Source organism: Carlito syrichta, unplaced genomic scaffold (genome assembly GCF_000164805.1).
Source record: "Carlito syrichta isolate Samal-C Ts95f unplaced genomic scaffold, Tarsius_syrichta-2.0.1 Scaffold302529, whole genome shotgun sequence".
NCBI lineage: Eukaryota > Metazoa > Chordata > Mammalia > Primates > Tarsiidae > Carlito > Carlito syrichta.
Window position 1 is genome coordinate 611,920 of NW_007246625.1, and position 20,222 is coordinate 632,141.

General features: G+C 53.5%; 1 protein-coding gene across 1 annotated transcript in view; it reads right to left on the reverse strand.

The window, feature by feature from the left end:
* DAB2IP (DAB2 interacting protein) overlaps positions 1-20,219 on the reverse strand; it is a 30,070-nt gene extending 9,851 nt beyond the window's left edge. The window contains exons 1-9 of the mRNA XM_021711722.1: positions 20,066-20,219; positions 18,245-18,343; positions 16,563-17,117; positions 9,697-9,841; positions 9,465-9,609; positions 6,641-6,877; positions 4,601-4,802; positions 2,605-2,783; positions 3-663 (exon numbers count right to left, since the gene is read on the reverse strand). Of these exons, the coding sequence (XP_021567397.1) occupies positions 3-663; positions 2,605-2,783; positions 4,601-4,802; positions 6,641-6,877; positions 9,465-9,609; positions 9,697-9,841; positions 16,563-17,117; positions 18,245-18,343; positions 20,066-20,209 (2,367 nt within the window). The 5' untranslated portion in view covers positions 20,210-20,219. The remainder of the gene's footprint in view (positions 1-2; positions 664-2,604; positions 2,784-4,600; positions 4,803-6,640; positions 6,878-9,464; positions 9,610-9,696; positions 9,842-16,562; positions 17,118-18,244; positions 18,344-20,065) is intronic.
* Positions 20,220-20,222: the final 3 nt, after the last annotated feature.

Here is a 20,222-nt window from a genome sequence, read left to right on the forward strand (position 1 = left end):
TGGGGGCCGGCGCTGTTCTGCCGGGGCATGGTGGGCTGCCCACCCTTCTCAGTCAGTGACATCTGCCGCCGCGCCAGCTCACCAGGTCGCCGCGCCAGCTCTTCGGCGGCAGTGTTGAAACTTCCCAGCTTGGCAGCAGCCGCCAACTCCTCACTGTTGCTGTGGGAGCTCAGGGAGCTGTGACCCTCGGAGCCCGAGTCACCAAGGCCACGGGGCGACAGTGGCAGACCAGCCGCCATCTGGTACACAGGGTTCTGGAAGGAGAGTGGTGCCAACAGCTGGGGCCGGCCTGGTGCGCCCTCGGAGGTGCCCGGCGTGGTTGGTGTCTGGCCTGCCCGCCGCACCGTGGCCAGCCCCACCAGGCTCACTGGCGCCGCCCGGGCTGGCCACCCAGCCACCAGCTGAGTTGCAGGCACCTGCCCATCAGCAGGGAGGACGTCGGGGCCCGCTGGGGAGCCTGCCTCCCCATCCAGCGTGCGGGTGTCCTGGAGGTCCACCATGGACAGGCTCTTGCCACCGTTGGCCATCTGAAGATCAGGCTCGTTGGCTTCTGAGTAGCTCGAGCTGCGGGCAGGTGAGGGCTGGACCCCGGAGGACCTTGTGACAAAAAACAAGTCCTTGTTTTCGGGGGTTGGAGACGGTAACCGGGTGAAATCTATCAGACTGCAGGGAGACAAGCACACACAGGGAAAGAAGGGGAAGAGAAGAACTGTGAGTGCAGCCGCAGCGGGTCCAAACCGACAGCACCCGCCAACCTGCTGGGGCCTGATGGCAGGGCTAGGGCTGGGGAGAGGGAGGCGCTGGGGTGGCAGAAGGGGGAGAGGCTGGGGACCAGTGGCCGAGGCGGCTGCTCCTGCACAGAACCTCTGCTCTAGGGGCCAGCACTGCCAGTTCCAGGCCGGGCTACCCGGCAGACCCTCTCCCTGCTCAGCTGCATCTCGGGACGGTGGGTGCTGGGGCCTGGTGTGCTCTGAAAACTCCCCCTAGCTAAACCCCAGCCCACGATCGGTGGTTCTCTGCTATCCTGGGGTCCTGCACTGAGAACTCCACCTTCAAAGTCACGGGGCTTCCTCTGCCTCTTCTCTCTAGTTCCTAATCAGACTGACAGCCGCAGGGGGGTCTGGAGAAAGCCTCTTCCTGCCCAGCCTCCTGCTGCCACTCCCTTGTTTGACTGGCAGGCGGGGGCTGGAGTTCCTGGGAAAAAACAAGGGACCAGGAGGATCGTGAGGGCGTGACTCAGGGGAAGGTCTGAACTTGCAGCAGCAGGCTGCGCCCGCCTCAGCCTGCCACCCTCCCTGGCCGCCTCTGCATACTCTGCTTATCATCCAGCCTCTCCCTGGTTGCTAGCTCTCTGGGAGAAGGCACAACGATGCTAGGGGCCAGGGGGCTTTGGAGGGAAGAACGTGGGGAGTGAACAAGGCTCTTGGTGGACTGGAGGCAGCAAGGACGTGGGGAGCTTGGCATGGGCCCAGAATGGACAGTGAGGTCGCTTAGCTTTGGATGGAGAGGAGACACAGAGCCCAAGACAGGGCAGCGCAGCCACTGGGGCCACAGTGCTTGTGGGTTGGAAAGAACAGGACAAGGCAGCAGACAGAGCGATGGGGGTCTGGCTGCACACACCACGCCCCAGGTTGGGTCTCCTCAGAACACTCGTGCCTGGCTGTCTCTCGGTGCGTCCCCACCTGAACTCTCGCCTCGTGACTTTGCTTTGCTTCACTTGGCAGCTTAAGTAAAGAGCCTCCAACGCGGTCTCAGAAGGACCTGGGAACTCTATCTCTCAGGCCTCCCCCCGGGCACCACGCCCCCCAGGTTCTCAATCTCAACGCCCACCCCTGCTTAAATGCCTGCTGCTGCCACCTTGGAGTGAGTCCACAACCCCACCTCTGCTGCTCCAGCCTCCTCCTCACAAGATGGTCTAAGGAGGTCCCTGCCGGGATGGGGGTAGGGTTGGGAGAGAAGCGGTTCAACACAAACTCCCAGTTTCTTAAAGAAGTGTCCCCGTTTTGACTTAAACATGCAAGAGCCTTCTGTCTCCTACTCGACCATGTGTGTGTCTTATTTAGGTTGAGCAGACGGTGCCCTGGGGCTGGGTCTCAGCATTGCTCTGTGTTCTCTGGGAACAGCCTCAAGGCTTGGCAGAGTCACCCAAACTCCTGCTGAAAACGTACACCCCTAAGCCCCAGTTCTGGAGATTCAGATTCAGACCCAGGAAATACCAGGAACATTGGTATTTTTAACAAATACCAGGTGATCTAGAAATGCCTTGAGTATCTGGGACCAGTAACTTTCTCAACACATCAAGCTGTCTTTATCTAGGCCTCTGCTTGTGCTTATCCCTCTACCTAAAATGCCTATTCTACCAATGAAAATGCTACTTTTCCTAACACACACAAAAACTGCAGCAGCACCTTCTCCAGGAAGCCTTCCCTGATTTTTCTCAAATCAAGGCTCATCACTTTGGGCCTGCACAACACATTTCAAGTCTTATGAGGCTTGTTTTAGAAACACCTGTGTAGGCATCCTCTTCCCCATCTGTGCCCACAGATGGGCTGTGCCTAGTCTGCACATGTACCCACTATATGCAGCATGCCTGACAGCACTTACCCAGAGAGATCATTTTCAATCACCATCTTCTGCAACCCAGCTGAGATGCTGCTGCTGCCAGAGCCCGGAGTGGAGGCCAGGTCATTGGTCCCTGTGAGTTGCCCACTGCCAGGGGTGCTCAGTGCTGTGTGGACATCCCTCAGGATTCGAGGCAGGGGTCCCAGTTTGGACACAATGCTCTGCAAAGATACAGCAAGAGGCAGGTGTGACCTTCTGGGGCCATTTGGAGGCTAAGTGTGCTGCTGCCACTGTGGTTCAAAACCACCAGGAAGTCAGTCATAAGTGCTGATCCCCACCCTGCCATCAGTCAGACACATGCCTGGGAGGGGGTGAGCCCAGGAATCTCTCAATCTGCATGCTTTACCAGCTCTCCAGATAATTCTGGGGCAGGAGCAGCAGGCCCACAGGGAGTGATGCTGACCTAGCCCAAGTCTCTCCTCCTGGCTCATCCTGCCCCAGGGCCTCTGCAGAGGGAAAAGCACACATGGAATCCCAGAATTTCCACACCTACGCCTCTCCATCCAAGAGGCTTCTGTGACAGCCCCGCCCATGTCACCCACTCCACAGGATAAGCTGGGACTGCCCCACTTTGGCACCTGAGCCCTGGTGGAGATGGTGCAAGCACAGAGCAGGCACCACCGGGTGCTGGGCAGACAAAGGCCAGTGCCTGGGCCATGTGAGCCTCACAGTCAGGTTCAGACACAGTGCTAAGGATCCCAGGCTGCGGGGTGGAGCTGGAGGGGAGGGAATGGCCTTGACCTGTCTCCGCATGAGCTTCCAGAGGCTCTGTGCAAAAGTCAAGTGTGAGAACCCCTGCAGTCAGCAGAGAACAGGAATGAGAGGCACATAGCTTCCTTTCAAGTCCTTGCCGCACCTGTCACCTGTGTGATGACACTGGTCACCTTCCACACTTCCTGTGTGGTTGTACGAGCAGACAGTGACCAGCACAGGGCGGCAAGTGGTGACAGTGAGGAGCTTGGGCTGGCAGAAGGGTGGGGCACAGCCCTCACTTCCATTCCCCCCCTCATGTCTTTCACAGAGCAAGTTAAATGGATAGATTAGCAAAATGGGGCATTTGATTGCAAGAGCATCTGTTTCCAGTTATAAGTCAGGACTAAACTCCTGTCTATCAATAAGGGACTGGTGAAGTAACCTGTGCCCCCATGAGAGGATACTCTGTGGCTATTAAAAAGGCAAAGACGCCCACTAAAGAACACACGATGAGTTACCACTTTAAAACACACTTGGAAGGGAAAGGGCTCCATATATCTGTGACTGTGTGTGTGCTCATATGTGCAGAGAATGTATTGATGGCTGTGCAGCAGTGCTCTGGGAGGTCACCTCTGGGGAACAAGACCAGGAGGCATGAAGGGCCTTCCAGGTTGGTTCCAGCATTTATTACTTTTGTAGGATGGTCCCTTGGAGCCTGAAAACAACAGATATTTGGGAACTGGTTCCTGGCAGGCCCAGCCCTTAATTCTAAGAACCTGCTCACTGTGTGGTCTAAGGCCACTGGGGGGCCAGTGAGACTCCAGGCTGGGGAAACCTCATGCCAGGTGACTGCATCACCGTCAGAGGTATCTAGGGAACCTTGTCAGCTGATGGTCAAGGGCAATCCTCAGATTTCCAACTTCCTGCCTAGTGGAGGTACAGGGTCTTGAGTCGTCTTCATGAGTGGCTCCAAAATCTGACCAAATTCTCACACACAACCCACTGGGGAGCATGCCTTTACATGTGGAACTCATCCATGAGGACCAGTGCCCAGGGCACAGCCTGAGCCCCAGGGCCTGGAGAGGGGCTGCCCAACAGGTGCCGGTGCACAAAGAAAACAGAGCCCTCAGATCCTCAGTGTGTTCTGACAGGGGCTCAGGCACCCAGGCAGGCTCCTGATCACACAGCACTGGCCAACCCGTGCCCTCCACGGATCCTCTGGAAAGGGGAGCCCCGGAGCTTGATGGCAGCCCGAGCCCACCCTCTGCCCCATGGTGTTGGGCACCTGCTCCAGCTGGCTCACAGCCTCCCAGAGTAGCGAGTGCAGGCTGGAGAGCTCACGGCCCAGGTCAATATAGCCCTCGAAGCCGGCTGTGTTGGAGAGGGTCTCAGGGTTGGAGATCTCCAGTAGGAAACGCTGCATGTTGGTCCACTCATGCTCCAGGAACTGGTTCATGAAGGACATGTACTCCTCCTTGCTGCCAAACCTGAAGGAAGAGGTATCGGGGTGAGTGCTGAGCCTAGGCAGGTCTGCCCAGGAGCTGCCTTCCACTGAGACACCTTCCTCCTCAGTTCCCACCTGCCCAACCCCTGTGGCTGGCCCCCACCCCACTCACTTCCTAGGCCAAGTCCAGTGACCCTTTCCTGGTTCAGCTTTTATCTCAGGACCTGCAGCGTTCTGTATTCCCCATACACTGCCTGTGACAGTATCCTTCCGTGTTTCCTCCAAGTTGCAATGCCCTGATACAAATCTACACTGGGCCCAGGCCTCTCCACTGAGCTTTGGACACATTCATCCACAGGCACCTTCCCTAGGGTTCATCCAGCTCAGCCCAGCCAAGTCTGAAGTCACCACTGTCACCCAAACCATGCCCTCCTTCATGCTCCCTATCCACCCAGATACCTGAACCAGAAGCTGACGGCTGTCAACTCCTCTCTCTTCCTCATCCTTGGATGGCAGGCCTGCTGACTTTATCTTCTCATCACCCTCGACCCTGTCCCTAGAAGCCACTGCCTCCTGCACCACATCCCCATCGTTCTGCCATCTTTGCAGGAACCACAGCCATGCTTTCCTCCCAGGTCTTCTGGTTGCCACCCTGTTCCCTCCAACCTGCCTGCCCACTACTGTCAGAGTGGTCTTTGCAGGATCCAGAACATATGTAGGTTGTCTCTCCCCTGTTTAAAACCCTCTGGCTCCCAGTGCCCTGCCTAGCCTTCAGGCACCTACTGTCCTCTTGGGCCTTGTGGCCCACTTCATCTGGCCTGGCACAACACATCGCCCTCCCTGGCATGCCTTGTCTCTCCTCTTCTTCCTCAAGATGATGGATGTTTCATCCTGACATGCAGCTGGGGGTCGCACTGTCTCATGTGCTTCCCTGTCTTCCCTCCCAACAAGGCTAGGGCCCTCCTGAAAGGCTGGTGTGTCTGTCACTGCTCTGCTGCTCACTTGACATACCTCCCTGGCTGAAGTGCTGGGCTCTGTGAGGCCTGGGTTCAGGGCTGATTCATCTCTGCACTGTCAGAACCCAGCACAGAGGTGGCCCCACCACAGGGCTCAACCCACACTTTAAGAATGAATGACAGTGAGATGACCCAGCTCTTTTACCCATTTGCTGAGGATGTAGTGCAAAACACCAGAAGTGCTTTATGAGCAAAGATATCTTGACAGCACTAAATTAGGGCAGTCTGCAACAACCTTAGTGCGCAAACACGGGGAATGCATGAAGGAAACATGGGCCAGTTCCCCTTGGAGGCACATTAGTCATTCATTTCAAAAAGGGGCTGACGAATGTGAGGGATATGGAAGAATCCTGATGATGATGTATTAATTCAAAAAAAGCAGGCTGGGCTTGGTAGTTGGCCGGGCTCAGTGGCTTAGCCTGTAATCCCAGCCCTTTGGGAGGCTGAGGCAAGTGGATTGCCAGAGCCTGCAGGTTCGAGACCCACCTGGGGAATTTGGCGAGACCTTGTCTCTACAATAAATCAAAAATTAGCCGGGCATGGTAGTGCACACCTGTAGTTCCGGCTACTTGGAAGGCTGAGGCAGAAGGATTGCCGGAGCCCAGCAGGTCGAGGCTGCTGTGCCACTGCACTCCAGTCTAGGCAGCAGAGTGAGACTCCAACTCAAAAACAAAAAAAGCAGAAGAAAAAATGTCTTCTCACCTTTGACAATTAGGAAACGTAACAAAATGATACATGCTTCTAGTAGGAGGATGAGGTGTACAGATTTTATTTTGAAAAAAGGTGGGAAAGGACTGAGAATGACAGGGACAAAACCAGGTCTGTTAGCTGTCCCTGACCTGCCCGTTGGGGCAGGAGCACTCACTTGGCGAAGTTGGCCAGGTTCTGGGTGACCTTGGCAATGAGGGTGAGGGTGCGGGCAGTACGGTCATCAGGGTACTCCTGCAGCAGGTTGAAGAGTGAGGGTGACATGATGGCCGGGCAGAGGAAGCGCAGGAAGAGGGAGGCGCTGATGAGCCGCTCGCTGATATCTGGCCGGCCACGGCTGCTGCACTCCTGCCGCCACGAGGCAAATACCTCTTTCAGCTCCCGCGGAAAGACACTGCGTGGGGACAGAGAGGGAGGGCTTGGTCATCAGGCAGGGGCCCAGGACAGGAGGAAGCAGAGCAGGGACAGATTATGGGTCAGACAGCCTGTGTCCCAACCCTGGCTCCACCCAGCAGCCACCCAGGGAGCGCACTCAACGCAGGGTGGCCAGAGTGAGTGCTCGGCAAGAGAAACAGGCAAGTCCGAGCTCCTGTTAGGGTGGCGGGCTCTTAGTGAAGGGGCGCATGAGGCAGGAGACAGGCACAGAGGCGACCACTCTCTGTCCTAACTGGAGTCCAATCCAGGGCCAGGGCTGAACCGCCTCTGCAGCTTTTGGTCTGGGCCCTTCCCACCTCTCTCAATGTCTAATTCATTCTTTAACCCGAACAGCAGGACTCTGGGACTAGAGGGAAGTGAGGAACACACAACAGGAACAGACCACTATTCCCTGAATTCCCATTACTGGCTTTTGAGACTCACTTCCTCTGCTTGAATAATGTCACAGGAATCCGAGGTTTCCTGCAGAGTATGGAATGATCAAGATGGGAGAAACCTTGACCACCAGGTCAAGAACACCGCCTTCGATTCTTGAGATGGCGAGAGCAAGGGAGGGAATGACTTCCCCAGGGTGGCAGAGTAAGCGAGCAAAACTGGCCCTAGAACATAGGGCTCCTGGTTCTTTTGGGCATCCAAGCCCACATGGTCAGGCCCCAACTGGCCACCCTTTAAGTGGCTACCCTATCTTTTTGCCCTAAAAGATGTTCCCCCCACCCCAGGGCAGAGCAGCCCAAGTGGTCCCTGAACCCAGCCCAGGCCAGGTCCTCTCACAAGCTCAGGGTGATCTGACCAATACCCTAGCCCTCCTTGGCTTCAACCAAGAGCAAGGCCTGTCCTGCTGAGCTCACAAAGCCTTCTTAAGGCTAGGACCCCAAAGCCGTATGAGGGCTTGATCAACTTGCAATGTCCTCCCACAAGTCCAGCAGGCTCTCTGGCAATGCACGCTGGCTAAGCCAACAAGGGTATGCCCAGAGGATGGGCGACCTTCAGCCCTGGCCCTCACAATGCCTGGCACAGAACTGGGCAAGGGCCAGGCACTGGGTGGTAACATCTATGATTGGCCTTGTCCAGAACACAGAAGTACCTCTGGCACAGGCCAAAAAGGGGAAATGGAAAATCACTGTCCACAGATATGTTGGGCTGGAGTCCCACACCAGCTCTCCTGGAACAGGAAGCAGAGCGTAGAGGGCCAGCCCAGCTGGGGTAGGAAGTATGTTCCCAAAGTTCAGGACCCTTTGGCTGCCCTCTACCCCAGGCCCAGGGGTATGGGATGCTGTACATTTGTGGCCCAGCTTGAGGTACCCATCGGGCCCAGGAAAGCACCTGGGGTAGCCCAGGGGTTAAGGGACCTGGCAGGCAGGTGGCTACCCTCTGGCCATGGTCATTACCCCGGCCCTCTTTCCAAGGCTGCTGCCTACCCAGCAGGTCCACCTTTGCCTGTCCTTTGGGAACAGCAAACACTTCCCTTGCCCCATGTGCCCAGCCCTGAGCCAGTGCATCCCCTGGTCCCAGGTGCCCCAGTGTGTGCAGAAAACAGATTCGGACATAGTCTCATTTCGATGGGATCAAGGCTGCTACAGAAGGTACCCAGTATACCACCCCAGAGAGGGAAGGGTAGGAGCATGTGCAGTTGAGGTGAGGGTGAGTGAGAGAGGCTGACCTAACAAAGGGGTAAAGGGGTATAGTATGGCTGGGGACGGCATATGTCAGAATAGAGGCGCAGGTAGGTGGGGGGGCATGAGCCTGAGCTGGAAGGGGACACAGGCTAAAACCTGGGCAGCTCTACCTGTGAAGATAAACTCACTGCTTGGGCTGACAGCGAGACCCTCCCAGACAGTCCCACATGCCCCACAGGATGGGCTGCACTGGGCACAGGTCAGCCGTCACATGTGCCCCAGGAGCAAGCAGGCAGCCATGAGGTAGGCCTTACCGGAAGTGTCCCAGGGATGGACTCCAGTCCTATCTGAGAACCCCTGCTCCCTTCTGGGGTTGGCAGTGACCTGCAGACCCTGTGCTACTTCAAGTCCTTTCTTCTCTTTGTTCTCTGGTCCCAGCAGGAGGCCTGGCCAGTGCTCAGTTACACCACATGCCTCTGCTGGGCCCGATCACAAGGCTGTGACAAGAGCACCACCACTCCTAGGGACAGGTGAGGAGTGTTGGGTTAAACTAGCCAACTGCCTCAACTGGGTGCCTGAGTGGGGCCTTGCTAGTCTCACTCTGTGCAGAGACCGAGCACCTACAACAGTGCCTGGTACATGGCATTCACTCATCGCCACACAGAGATGGACTGCCATGCCCAGATTCTTTCTACTGTAACACCACCAAAACCACGTCCTGTACACGTTTTGAACACTTCCCTATATCCAAGGCCCCACAAGGGACTGGGACAGGGAACTGAAGAGTCAGGAAGATTCAGTGGGGTCAGGCAGCGCTGTGTACATTGTGGGCACCTGACAGACCAGGTAAGGTGATGGGGTAGATTGGCCCTGGGCAGCTGAGCCCAAAAGGAAGTGCAGAGGCCCCAAGCAGTCAGGGCCAGCACTGACCAGTAGGAGTTGATGATTTTGCAGAAGGCCAGCTCGCAGCACATCTTGAGGTTGCCCTGGTGCTCTGGGAGGTCAGCGGCCGAACACTTGCTGGGGTCCACCTCGCAGTTCTCATCCGACTCATACAGTGCTTTGATGAACTCACCTGTGCCGGGTGGGCAGGGAATGGAAGTGAGAACCTGGAGGAAACTGCCCTGCCCTCGGCCCCCCTGCCAGCCTGTGCTCTCCCTACCTAGGGCGTCCTGCAGGTACTTCTGGCCCACCAGCTTGAGGTACTCCTCTATGGCCTTGGTGGCCAGCGTGTTCTCCCGGAAGATGAGGTGCTCATTGTCCCCGCAGCGGTCTACCTCTGACATCATCAGGTCTGTCAGGAAGTCCTGGGGAGGCAGGAGGTGAGGAGAGTGAGATCTGAGCTGGCCTGATGCTAGGACCCTAGGATTACACATATGGCCAGAGAAGAAGCCCTGTGTCCTGAGGCTGCTCCATCACCAAGCTGCTGGGGACTCCAAGAGAAACAGAGTGTCCACCTTTAGGGGCTGCTGGGTAGTGTGGGCAGGGCAGCCTGGTGAGGGAAGAGTCTACAGCTGGTGGCAGCAGAGCTGGTCCAAGGATGGGGGAGGCAGGTCCTTATAGAGCCACGAGCCCCCTAACCATAGGCCAGCTAGACTCAAATCCTGTCCAGCCCTGACCAGGCCAGGCCAGGTGACCATAGTGGGACTCGCCCTTTCCCCACCAGAGCCAAAGAGGACAGTCAGAACTACCCTCTCTCATGGTGCAAACAGCCACTAGCATCCACCTGTGACTCAGGTGGGGGCTCCCACACCAGACACAGACTCGCTCTGTGCAGGCCCACACTGAAGGATGAAAGAGGGGTAGAGGCGGTCCTGCCGCCACAGAAGATCATGAGCCACCTCACTCAGACAGGTGAGAGCAGGGACAGACATGCACCTGGCAGGGACCTAGCTCGGGAAGGAAGGCTGAGGCACTACTGCCCTGGGCAATCCTGGGGTGGTAGCTTCTCAGAGGGCAGCTGGTGGGCTCCTCACCCATGAGGTCTCACACAAAGTGCTGTGGGAAGACCCCAGCAGAGAAGATTGAGCCCATACCTTCCCCCATGATTGCAGCACCCACACAGATGGTAACTCCCTCGCTCTGGAGCACCCACCTCCTCATGCTCACAGCCAACCTGTGACTTGGAGAAGGGGAAGAAGACAGGCAGAGTAGTCAGAGACAGAGCGGAAGGTGCCAGTCAGGCAGGGGGCCATCCTGCACGGAGCCTGCAAGGCGCCAGCATCAGCCAGAGTTTCTGATAGTTCAGAAATTCCTCACTTTGATGTGCACCACTTTGGTGTCCTTTAAAATAGAGAACTGTGGGACTTGGGAACTAAGATGGCCAACAAGAGGCAGCCAGAATATGTTTCTCCTACGGAGTAAACCAAGATAGAGACATTTCCTCAGCACCCAGATAGAAAAGGGACCAGCAGCACACCCCACAACTCATCAAAGAAATGATAATAACCACATAGTGCAAATAAGAGAAAAAACAATCAACCTAGGTTGGACTAGACAAACTCTCTCCTGGATCACAGCACAAAGCCCATCAGCAGCCTCCGGACACAGTAGGGGAGGTGCGTGAGGGGAATTCGGAAATTCTGTGCTCCTGCCATGGACATGGAGGGCCCCTGAGTCTTGCGAGACTCTACTCCCTTACAGGTAACTGCCTTACCCACAGCTATGCTCTGCTGAAACGCACATAAAATGGTGCATGAAAAAAAGCCCAGAGAAGCTCCAGCTGCCTTATCCCAGGAACTCAACCCTTGCCGGCAGCTCCTTTCTAGCCAGCCTGGGAAGGGATGAACCCCAAGAGCAAACTCTGCAGTGGCAGACTGTTCCTGGCTGGGGTGGGCTGCATGAGAACACCTGAGGCAGGTTGCACTTTGACATTCAGAACACAGACTGCCCAAGGCTAAGGCGCGGAAGCGGGGTGGGACTTGCCACAACAACCTTTCACCGGCCAGGAAAACTCTTGGGCAGCCTTTACACAACAGTATTACTTCAGTGATCAGGAACTCCCTCCCAATCCCTACTGGGGTGGCTAAGAGTGCACAGAAGTAGGGAGCTTGAGCTTTTCTCCTCCCCCCCACACCCCTTGAAGGCTGAAAACAGACAACTTGGGTAATCCCTACAGTCCTGCCTACTCCTTAAATTGGCTAAGCACTTCCCTGAAGCAACACATGTCAAGTTGAAAGCTCACAGTCACCATAGCAGCTGGTGTTCTCCCAAAAATGCCACCTCCTGGCTGGAGGTCAAAACATCTAATATAATACCTCAGCTTTGGGGAAGGCCTGATCCCAGACCCCAGCTGACACTACTATCCAAGCCACCAGGCAACTCAAGACACCTTGAGCCTGGGCAGGTATCTAGCACAGAACCACCACAGCTGGCAATTGAGAAACTCACATCAAGGCTATACACAACCAAGAGAATCCTATAGCGCCTATATCAACTCCCTGCCAACCTCAACTAAGAAGAAACAGTCTACTCAAATAAGAAGGAACCATAAAAATAATTCTGACAGTATGAAAAAACAGAGTTCTTCAACATCCCCAAAAGTAAAAACTATCCAGGACATATGAATGAAAAATTCTCCAAAGAGACAGATACCTTAAAAAAAAAAAAAAAAGCCAAAATTCTGAAAATGAAAAAATCATTTAGGGAAGTACAAAATGCAATGGAAAGTTTTAGACTAGAACAAGCAGAAGAAAGGGTCTCAGAACGTGAAGGCAAGACTTTAAAATTAACCTAGTAAGACAATAATGAAAAAAGAATCAACAGAACAGAACGAAGTCTCCAGGAAATGTGGGATTGTGTAAAACAACCAAACCGAAGAACCATAGGTGTTCCTGAGGAAGAATGTAAAGCAACAAGTTTGGAAACCTATTTGAGGAAATAATGGAGGAAAATTTCCCTGGCCTTACCAAAGATTTAATCATTCAGATATAAGAAGCCCAAAGAACCCTCAGAAGACTCATTGCAAAGAGATCATGCCCAAGGTATATAATTATCAGGTTACATAAAGCTAATGTGAAAGAAAGAATTTTAAAAGCAGTGAGACCAAAGCATCAAATAACTTACAAAGGTATATCTTTCAGACTAACATCAGACTTCTCAGAAGAAACCCTACAAGCCAGAAGAGATTGGGGCCCATCTTCAATCTCCTAAAAGAGAAAAACAGTCCAGGATCTTATGTCCCACAAAACTAAGTTTCATAAATGAAACAGAAATTAAGTCTTTCTCAGACAAGCAAATGTTGAGGAAATTTGTCTTCAACAGACTAACTCTATAACAAATACTCAAAGGAATCCTAAACACTGAAGCAAAAGGTCAAAACACACCAGTAGAAAAGCTGGGACCCATAAAGCTCACAGAACTGTGGAACACCAGTGTAAGAGATAGATTAATTAATTAATTAATAAAGCAACCAGTATGATGAATGGAACAGAACTTTACATATTATTATTAACCCTGAAGGTAAATGGTCTCAATGCTCCACTAAAAAAGATACAGACTGGCAGAAGTTATTAAACACACACACACACACACACACACACACACACAATCCAAATGTCTGCTGCCTTCAAAAGACCCACTTAACACACAAAGACTCCTACAGACTCAAGGTAAAGTAAGCATCATATTACCTGACTTCAAAGTATACTACAAGGCTGTAGTAACCAAAACAACATGGTACTGGTAAAAGAACATGAACCAATGGAACAGAATAGAGAACCCAGAAATAAACTCAAATATCTACAACCAACTGATCTTTGACAAAGCAGAAAGAAATATACACTGGGGAAAAGACACCCTATTCAACAAATAGTGCTGGGAAATTTGGACAGCTACATGCAGAAAAATTGAAACTTAATTCCACCTCTCCCCATATACAAAAATTAACTCAAGATGGATTAAAAACTTAAATTTCAAACCTGAAATCATAAAAGTCCATAAGGAAACCTAGGAAAAACTCTTCTGGATATTGGCAAAGAATTTATGGTTAAACTCCCAAAAGCAAATGCAACAAAAACAAAAAATGAGTTAAGTGGGACTTAATTAAACTGAAAAGCTTCTGTACAGCTAAATAAATAACAAAGCAAATAGGCAACCTACAGAATGGGTGAAGATATTCACAAATATATATCTGACAAAGGACTAATAGCCAGAATCTACAAAGAACTCAAACAAATCAACAAGGAAAAAGCAAATAACCCCATTAAAAAGTAGGCAAATGACATGAACAGACATCTCTCAAAAGAAGGTATGACTAGCAAACATATAAAACAATGTTCAACATCACTCATCATCAGGGAAATGCAAATTAAAACCACAATGAGATACCACCTTACACCAGTCAGAATGGCCATTCTTAAAATTTTTAAAAAATAGATGCTGGTGTAAATGTAATGAAAAGGGAACACTTAAGCACTGTTGGTGGGAGTATAAGTTAGTACAGCCTCTATGAAAACCAGTATGGAAATTTCTCAAAGAACTAAAAGTAGATCTATTATTTGATCCAGCAATCCCACTGCTAGGTATCTACCACAAGGAACAGATATCATTATATAAAAAAAGACACTTGCACTCGCATGTTCATTATAGTACAATTCAGAATTGTAAAGATGTAGGATCAACCTAAATGTCCAAACTGATCAGTGAATAAGAAAATGTGCTATCTATACACTTTGGAATACCATTCAGCTGTCAAAAAGAATGGAATAATGTCTTTTGCAGTAATTTTGATGGAACTGGAGAATATCATCCTATGTGAACTAACAGAAGAACAGAACACCAAACACTTATAAGTGGAAACTAAACCCAGGATCTACAAAGATATAGAAAATGGTATAATAGACATTGGAGACTCAGAAAGGGACAAGGGAAGGGGTGGAGGTACAAAAATATCACCTACTGGGTACAAAAAAGCCCAGACTTAAAGCCCAGACTTCTTAGCCACTAAACAGTGCAACCATATAACCAAACTATTTGTACCCCCTAAAGCTACTGAAATAAAAAAAGACAGAACTGAGGCCTAGACCCAGAAAACCCGGTTAGCCAATGGAGGCACAGAGGGACAGGAGGAGCTGAGGGGAGGCTGTCTTGGCCTTTCTGGGGATCATGCACCTGGGACCCCTTCCTGACCTGCAGATGACCTTTAAGGGCCTATTCTCTGAGCATGTGAAGCAGAGGCAAGACCCACATCTCCCCAGAAGCTCCCTGCAGCTCCAGCTCAAGCCCACAGCCTTCCTGACCTCCTGCCAGGCCAAGGAGATCTCCTGAGAGCTAGGAACCAGTGAGGGTGAAACCAAGGCACAGAACTTGTCAGGGCTACACAGCCAGCTGGGGCCAGACGTGGTCCCAGTGTCTTGGTTCCCAGACCCTGTCACTCCTCCAGTCGTGGAGGGGGAAGACGCAGTGGGTCCCTGTTTTCTGTTCCTATGTTAGTTCACTTAGGATGATGTTCTCCAATTCCATTCAAGTTATTGCAAAAGTGTTCCAGAGAGGGGACCTCAGGCACATGTCACTTTCTATCCTTTCACAGATCGCTACCCCTGTTCCACCGACAGCCACTGGGACTGGCTGAGCCCTGGCTTCATCTCCCTCCACTAGGAGCACCTGGACACACCTGCCTCAGGACACTTCAGGTGGGAATCTGCCTTCCACGCCAGCCTGGGGTCCAGGCACTGAAAGACCAGACACAGCCACAGAAGAGGCTGGAACCTCTACCACGTTCTGCCTCTGGGGCCCACAGGCTCCTCCATTCACTCAATTTTCCTACATGCCTCCCTGATGTTGACCAGTAAGCGAAGCAGCCAGAGCCAGCCCAGCACAGCCTCACCCAGCAGAGTCTGAGGGCTGGGGCGGGGGAGGAGTTCAACAATATGAGGAAAAGAGCACCCAGCACAGATGCCCTGAGCCTTGCACTTACTGCTCAGGAGTCCAATGGGCAGCAGGCTGTGGAGGTCCCAAGACTTCTAGCTGCAGCCTCCCCTCCCAGGCCTCCAAGGAGTCATGGGCCCTGGGTGCCCGGCATCTGGCTCCCAACCTGTGCCTCCCTGACACCAGGCTGAGGGCCCAGACCTCGACACAGGGCACCCTACCACCCCATCACTCAGCTCACACCACTCAGCTCACACCACCATCCAGAGGGCAGAGCCCTCAAGTTCAATCCTCCTCTCCCACCAGCTTTGGGAAGCTCCCCTAAGGGAGGTAGCACAAAAAAGAAGGAAGATCATCTTCGAGGCACACAGGACCATGCTCTATTGCCTTCCTAGAGGCACCTAGCCCAGGAGCCCACTTGTCACCAAACCAGGTGGGTGAGGGTTGAAGTATAGCTCACCTGGTGGGCTGCTGGGCCCATTTTCAGGAGCAGAGGATAGATAGGGATGGAAGGGTAGAGAGGTGGGGCCCTCCAATACTGAAGTAGGGCCTGTCCAGATGGCTTTCAGATGATTCCCATTTCTGTGGGACTCTGGGGTGTGGCTGGATGACCAGTGAATGGTGCACTGTGACTGTGTCCACCCGTGTGTGTGTGAATCCATGTATCTCTAGGTATGAGAGTGTGGGGTGAGGTGGAGCTGTGACAATGGCTCACTTATGTGTCACCTGCTGGGGAGGTCTGCCAAAATTCACACCCCACTGGGACCGGTGTTTAGGTCACTGGGGCCAGTGGGGGTTGTGGGAACCCTACATGCCAGGAGAGCCCAGCCACATGGCCTGCTCCCCCAGTCTCAGGGGCCAGGCCTCTGAAGCAGTGGGAGGAGGCACCTCAAGGTAAGCCCACTCCCTCTGGGATGCCAGGATGCCATCCACTGGCTCCACACAGGCATTAGGGTCAGCCCCAGCCACAGAAGGGAAGTACAAAGCCGGAGCTCTACCCACGATGTAACTCAGGTTTAGGGAGTCAACGGGCTGGGACCCGTGCCTCCAAGGCCTCCATTAGACCTGAAAGGTGTCATGTGGACACGGGGAAGGGCAGGTAACTCAGTACCCTTCTCCATGTCACAAGACCTTTACTGGAGCTGAGGGGCCCCCACGCACCTTCACCTTGCCCGTGCTCTGCAGGATGTGCACCAGGGCAGATGCCATCTCCTCCTTGGTCTTGGCGCTGAGGATGGGCTCAAGGGCTGCACACAGCCCCAGGTAGTGGTTGGTGATATGCTCAGCAAACTCCTTATACATCTCCATGGGCAAGATGGTAATGGTCTGGTAGCGTGCCTTGATGCGGATCATGGGTCCGGGGCCCTTACCGCCCTTGGGATTAGGTGTCACCACCGGGTACCACTTCTCCACGAACTGCCGCCCGGCCACTGAGGCGGCTGGCAGGCTCACCAACCCCAGGTAGCTGTTGCGCTCCTTCTTCTTCTTCTTATCTGTCTCCCGGTACAGGTGAACAGTGACCGTGCGTAAGGGCGGCAAGTTGTGGAATTCAAAGTGCTCGCCCCAGAAGACATTGTCCGTCTTGAGCTTGCCTGTGGTACGGGCATAGAGCACATCGTCCAGGCACAGCTCGCACAGGTACTTCTTCTTGGCTGGCAGGTCCTTTGCCTCAATCACCCACAGCTTCAGGATATGCTCCACACGCCGGCTGTTGTCCTGTGCAAGGGGATCCGGGATGCTCACCAGGGGCTCCCACTCCCCCACCACAGCCCAGAGCCCAGGAGAGTCCTCAGATCTGGGCAGGGCTCCGAAGTTGGCAGTGGCAGGGGGCACCCAGGCCTTGAGACAGAATGGGGTGGGGTCCGATGGACACCAGCTTTGCACCAGCACACTGACCTTCAACAAGTAACTAAATCTGAGCCTCAGCTTGTTTTTTTGTTTTTGAGATAGGATCTTGCTCTGTCACCCAGGCTGGCGTGCTGTGGCATGATCATAGCTCACTGTAGCCTCAACCTCCTGGGTTCAAGCGATCCTCCTGCTTCAGTCTCCCAAGTAGCTGGGACTACAGGCATGCGCCACCATGCCTGGTTAAATTTTTAATTTTTTCTAGAGATGAGGCCTCACTATGTTGTCCAGGCTGGTCTCTAACTCCTGGGATCAAGCAGTCTTGCTGCCTCAGCCTCCAAAGTACTGGGATTACAAGCATAAGCCACCGCACCTAGCTCAGCTTGCTTTTCTATAAAACCAGACTAAAATAACCCCTGTCTCGTGAAGGGACAGACTGAGTCAAGAGGTCAGCACAATGCCTGACACACTGCAGGTTTATGGTGCCAGTCCCTCTTCCTTAGTTTGCTGGTCTATAAAGTCACTTAACAGGAGACCATGGTGACTGGAACTTGGCCCAGAACCTAAAGTCGGCTAGGGAGACAGACTCAGAAGCAGGGATTACAGTCAGGGTCCCATGACCTGATGGGGGAGCCCAGGGGCCGTGGACCAGAAGGCCTCATCTGGAGGAATGGAGGAACATCTAAGCTGGAATGGGACAGATGAGCAGGAGTCAGCTGGGGAGTAGTAGGGACAAGATGTCCTAGCAGAAGGAACCAGGGCCCAGCACTCATGTCCCTCATCCAGCCTCCTTAATGCATAGCTTTGGGAACAGAAGCTCACAACACCTGTCTCACCCTGGCCAACTCTAACTCCTCTTTCAGAGTCCCACAATGCTATCTACTCAGACACTGCCTCATGTAGGCTGACCCTCCATCCCAACCTTCTTTCGCCTCCTCATGCCTGAGTCTAACCTCAATCTCCCATGCTTTCTTTTTCAGAGGGGGGCACAGGCCTACCTTGTTGGGGTGCACTGCTCGCCGCAAATTCTCCATCCACTTATCCCTCTCGGCTGCTGAGCGACAGGAAAAGCACTTGCTTCCTGATGACGTCGTCACCTGTGGGGGCATGCAGGACAGTGTTAGAGGAGAAGGGACAGCAGCAAGGTTGGGACATGACGAAGAAGTCTGAGGTTCAGGGGACTCTGACTGCCGGGTCTGCCCCACAGTCTCAGGAAGGAGGCAGGACAAGGCTCACATGGTCCCCAGATTTCAGGTTTTACTGGTGGTACACTGAGACCCTCTGTCCCAGAGCAAGTCAGCAGCAGGAGAGTGGCCTGGTTCTATGTCAGCTGGCTCCTGGCCCTGGCTCCTCACACATGCCCCAGCACCCTTCTGTCCAATAGGAAAACATCTTCCAACTCTAATCTCCCTCCCCCCGAGATGGGAGGAGGAAGGAATGGGGCTCCCACCCCAGGCCAGGTATGATGCTTATCCCAAGTACAGATTGCCTAAGGGTGGGACTGCAAGTACCAAGGAGATACCTGAAAGTAGGTAGCAGAACCCCCTCAGTCCTCAGCTGACACCTTCTTTTTCAACCAACAGTGGCCTCAGTGCTAGTAATACAAGCCTAATATTTTTGGTGCCAGGCTGGAGAAATGAGAATCAGGCTGCATGTATGCACCCCGGCCCTGGGATCCTCCTGCCGGGAACCTTGACCTTCCCTCCCTCTCCCTGACTGACTCTTGTTCATCCTCAGGTCCAGCTCAGACATCTCCTCCAGCAAGGAAGCCTGGCTGGGCTGCTCCTGCGCTATGCGCCCACTGCCCAGCAACAGGCCCAGGGCTCACCACATGCAGCACAGGCTCTACCCAGGTGCTGGAGGCCTGCACATTCCACCGCACCCTCTGCTGTGAACAAGCCACAGGCAGGCACTATCTTCAGCCCTGTCCTAGGAAAGGACATCAGAGCCCATATGAAGACTGGCTTGGCCAGAGATCTTGAACCAGAAACAGTGCCCAGTGGCAACAGAGTGTGGGGCAGGTGCCAGGCACCATTCTGTTCTTTCCCCATGGCTGGGGATGCCATGAGGTTGTCCCATTAGTCCCCAAATGGCTGCTTTTCATTTCCAGGTTCATTCTTCCACCAGAGTGCTCCCCTAATTATGCCTGACTGCTGGGGGTGAGAATTCTCTCAGAAACAGGTAGGAAGACAATGTGAACAATAGCAGAAGCAGTTAGGAACTCCCAGGAACATCTGCAACAAGAGTAACCTTGGTGCTGGCTTGGTCTCAGCCTTGCTGTGTGACCTCTGATTCTGTCTTACTTTTTCTGGGCCTCAGATCCCCCATCTACTATGAAGGACTGGACAGGTCATCCCCAGGTGACAATCCTACCTAGGTGAGTCACTAGTCCTCTGTTCTTAATCCTTGACTCACAGAATGCCAGGGCTGGAAGGGCTGGAGCTCTGGTTGTGCAGACAGGGAAACAGGCCCAGAAAGGGGGGACTCTCCGTTATCCCACCTTGAATTTGGGGGTGAACAGTCTCCAAGACTTGGGCTCTGGGGCTTTAGCAATCTGACAAAAGTTTTCTTTCCCTCACTTCCACCAACTGGGACCCTGGCAGCTTCCCACTAGCATGGTGAACCCATTTCTGGAGAGCAGGAAAGATGCCCCCATCCCAGCCCCACTTGGTCTCTCAGAAGCAGAAAGCTACAAGCAGATTCCAGTCACCCTAAGAGCCTGGCCCCAGCTGAGGCCACAGAGGACTCCAGAGGGTGTCAGAGACCAGTCAGTCAGGAGAGGATGGGAAGTCCCACCCCACGCCCATGGTGAAACCCACCTCGAAGCAGTAGTCCTGGCCCAAGATGCTGCTGTGCACAGGCTTGATGACCACTTCCTCCTCCATGCTGAGGTCCAGTGCCTCCACCGCACTGCTGGGACTGAGCAGGGACTCGTGGGAGCGAGACTCCTTCAGCCTCGGCATCAGATGGGACCTG